At 43.3% G+C, this 3,932-nt stretch overlaps 1 protein-coding gene across 2 annotated transcripts in view; it reads right to left on the bottom strand.

Moving 5' to 3' along the window:
* LOC116400215 (leucine-rich repeat-containing protein 30-like) overlaps positions 1-3,932 on the bottom strand; it is a 4,219-nt gene continuing 287 nt past the window's right edge. The window contains exons 1-7 of one of the 2 annotated variants that reach the window (XM_031877936.1): positions 3,544-3,826; positions 2,947-3,078; positions 2,162-2,275; positions 1,401-1,535; positions 1,047-1,180; positions 310-358; positions 1-211 (exon numbers count right to left, since the gene is read on the bottom strand). In XM_031877936.1, the coding sequence (XP_031733796.1) occupies positions 62-211; positions 310-358; positions 1,047-1,180; positions 1,401-1,535; positions 2,162-2,275; positions 2,947-3,078; positions 3,544-3,696 (867 nt within the window). In that variant the 5' untranslated portion in view covers positions 3,697-3,826 and the 3' untranslated portion in view covers positions 1-61. Of the gene's footprint in view, positions 212-309; positions 359-1,046; positions 1,181-1,400; positions 1,536-2,161; positions 2,276-2,946; positions 3,079-3,543; positions 3,827-3,932 lie in introns of those variants that run through there. The other variant, XM_031877937.1, reaches the window with a different exon arrangement.

Below are 3,932 nucleotides of genomic sequence, written 5' to 3'. Positions count from 1 at the left end.
TAGTAATAAGCCCTGCCCCACCTATATCTAGTTCTATGGTAATAAGCCCCGCCCCACAGTCCTAACTCGCCCTCAGGTAGTTGAACAGGGCGCTGAGTCCCCCCTCCAGAACCTCCTTCACAGGTTTCATCAGCGGGTTGTGGACGATGTGGAGTCCTTTATCCAGAGGATGGCAGGCCAGCTTCTCCAGTCGGGACAACTGGTGCATCTCCTGAAAATGTATCCATTTATTATGGGTTTAGTTATTGAACTACAACGATGTCTTCAAGACACCAAATAACTATTTCTATGAATGAATTCAAATTTAACCTGAGGTACATCCTTAATGTCGTTAAAGTCCAGATTCAGCAACTCCAACCTGAAAGAGATCAGATTAATCAGATCAAATCAAATGTTACCTGGTGAGATGGTGTTACATGGTGAGATGGCATTACCTCTTGAGGTGGTGTTACCTGTTGAGGTGGTGTTACATCTTGAGGTAGAGTTACATGGTGAGTTGGCATTACATGGTGAGGTGGTGTTACATGGTGAGGTGGCGTTACCTGGTGACGTGGTGTTACATGGTTAGATGGTGTTACATGGTGAGATGGTGTTACCTGGTGAGGTGGTGTTACCTGTTGAGGTGGTGTTACATCTTGAGGTAGAGTTACATGGTGAGTTGGCGTTACCTGGTGAGGTGGTGTTACCTGGTTAGATGGTGTTACCTCTTGAGATGGCATTACATCTTGAGGTAGTGCTACATGGTGAGGTGGCGTTACCTGGTTAGATGGTGTTACCTCTTGAGATGGTGTTACATCTTGACATGGTGTTACATCTTGAGGTAGTGTTACATGGTGAGGTGGCATTACCTCTTGAGATGGCGTTACCTCTTGAGATGGTGTTACATCTTGAGGTAGTGTTACATCGTGAGGTGGTGTTACCTCTTGAGATGGTGTTACATCTTGAGGTAGTGTTACATGGTGAGGTGGCATTACCTCTTGAGATGGTGTTACATGGTGAGGTGGCGTTACCTCTTGAGATGGTGTTACATGGTGAGATGGTGTTACCTGGTGAGACAGCAGAGAGCCTTTGGCAGAGAATGGAGGCTGTTTCCCTCCACAATGAGGATCTTGAGCTCCACCAGAGCCTGGATGTTCTCCGCCAGGTTCTCCAGACGGTTACAAGCCAGGTGGAGGAACACCTTCAGGGACAGAAGAGGTGACAGAGATCAAACAAATAAACAAAATAAACAGGAACAACCATGAAAGAGAGGAGACATGTAGTTTTCAGACTCCACGTGTTTTGACCACTTAAGCAGGAAGTGGTCTTTGTAGACCTGATGGATCTGGACAGACCTTCGACCTGAGCCTACTTCCCAGGAACACGGCTGTATTCGGCCGACGTGACTGACATGAACTCACCAGAGCCTTCAAGTTGTAAATGCAGCCCGGGATGTGAGCGATGTGATTGTGACTGAGGTTGAGTTTCCTCAGTCGGGTCAGATTGGAGAGAGACGCCGGCAGCGAGGACAACTGGTTGTTGGCCAGACTCAGAACCTGAGAGACAGAAACACTGTTTAACATTGTCATTTCATACAGTGGTGTTATTATGAGCAAGTGTTCCATCTTGCTTATCGTTCAGGGCAAGACAGCTGAGCACCGAGATAAAAATAGCTCAACTTGTGGAACGCTGCATATGTCATGTGACGAGGAACAACCAATCACAGATGGCAGATAGCTTTTGTTTCTTCCGTAAATATTAGTCAACGTTAAATTAATGGAGCAGGAGTTAATCATTTTGGTTCAGGACTACATGGAGCTCTACTATCCGTCCCATGGATTAACACTGGTTTAATGCAGTCTAATACTGGTTTAAGTCAGTCAAATACTGGTTTAATGCAGTCTAATACTGGTTTAAGTCAGTCTAATACTGGTTTGAGTCAGTCTAATACTGGTTTGAGACAGTCTAATACTGGTTTAATACAGTCTAATACTGGGTTAATGCAGTCTAATACTGGTTTAAGTCAGTCAAATACTGGTTTAATACAGTCTAATACTGGGTTAATGCAGTCTAATACTGGTTCACGGCAGTCTAACACAGTCTCTGAGTCTGAATTTAAAGGTAAAGCCAGCTGTGGTATTTGTAGCAGTAGTAGAAGTATTCACAGTAATATGTACAGTACCTCCAGTTGTGTACAGGCTCCCAGCTCTTCAGGAACTTCACTTAGTCTGTTTCTGTAGGCGAATAAAACTCTGAGTCTCCTCAGCTGACCGATCTCTGCTGGCAGGCTACTGAGCTGCACACAAACAACAACAAACAACAACAAACAGTAATGAACATCAGATTTCATGAAACATCTCAATAAAGAAAGTATGGCCATTCAAGTTCAACTCCAAGACTTTCTGTGATGCATATATATGGGTCAGAGGACAGAAACTGGATCCTGGTGGATCACAGGAGGGATTATAATCTTTATTTATCCAGAGGACAGAGCAGCTGCTGGGGGGGGGGGGGGGGGCTGCCTTGCTCACAGGCACACTGACCTGAACCTGTAAAGACTCAACCAGCTGTATGAAGATCAACAACAAAAAGTCTAAAAATAGAAGAACTTCTCAGACCAGAGACGGCCTGAAGTAAATATATATGATATACTGTATGTAATGCAGTAAAAAGTATTTTTGCAATATTTGAATTTGAATTGAAAGTATCATTAAATGAAAATACTCAAGTAAAGTACAAGTATCTCAAATTAGTTGAGTAAATGTACTGACTGAAGAAGAATACTGTGTTTTGGTGTATAATGTAAATAGTATAGGACCCACAATAGAACCCTGTGGAACCTCATTACAAACGAGTCTGTTTTCATGTATTTGTATGTTTTCGATGGGATTCTTTGATTCCTTCTTCATATTTTTAAATACTTTGTTTATCGTCGTTATGAGGAGGACCGGGCAGACGGAGGTTTACCTCGTTCCCCCACAGGTTGAGAACCACCAGGTTGGAGAGCAAAGCCAGCTGAGGAGGAAGAACCTTTAGACTGTTGAGAGACAAATTCAGCTTCTCCAACTCCAACAGCTCCCATAGTTCCTCTGGGACGTCCTGCAGGATCAGAGGTAGACCTATACTCTTAGAAATAAAGGTGAGAACCCTTTTATATTTTAATGGTTCTACTCGGAACCCTCTCTGGGAGTTCTATCCAGAAACTTTCCACCTTCCTAAGTTGCTAACTAGAACCCGGTGGGCTCTACTGAGAACCCTTTTACATTCCAAAGATACATCTAGAACCCATGTAGGGTTCCTTGTGACGCTCTTAAAGGGCCGGTGTTAATCAACCCACAACAGATCTTATCGTCAGATGATTTTAAAAAAGAGGAAATATGGATATGAGACGATTGATGAAGTAAGTTTTGCTAACAATCATTTGATCTGCCCATTATTTTCTTGAATAATAAAGTAACTGTTTATCCAATAACATGTCAGACAATATGAGGAATAAATATTTTTATGGACCAACAATACAAATGATGAGTTATCTATGAGAGAGATGAAGGAACCTGATCGTACCTTCAGTCCTCTACGAGACAGACTGAGGACGTTGTAACCAAACTGTCTCACGGTGAATCGGCGGATTCTGTCTGCTGACGTCAGACTGTCCTTCCTCACAACGCTCCTCCTCTTCTCCTCCTTCACCTCCCCTTTACACACTGTTCCTCCCATCCTCCTCCTCCTCAAACAAAGCTTTAAGATCCAGATGTTTCTCTGCTGTTCACATGTGTCCACATGTGTTATTCTGATGTCCAGATGTTACTAGACTCTCACATCCAGATGTTCAGACTCAGTTCAGATGAAGTCCTGCAGGATCAAAATGAAGACTTTAAATCTCTCCTCAAAAACTTTACTAGTAGAGAACAGAGTACCTGAGCAGGTAGAGAACAGAGTACCTGAGCAGGTAG

Source organism: Anarrhichthys ocellatus, unplaced genomic scaffold, assembly GCF_004355925.1.
Source record: "Anarrhichthys ocellatus isolate YVR2014 unplaced genomic scaffold, GSC_Weel_1.0 scaffold155, whole genome shotgun sequence".
Classification (NCBI taxonomy): Eukaryota; Metazoa; Chordata; class Actinopteri; order Perciformes; family Anarhichadidae; genus Anarrhichthys; species Anarrhichthys ocellatus.
The sequence above is the reverse complement of the archived record's forward strand: the minus strand, read 5'-3'. Positions and strand labels throughout refer to the sequence as shown.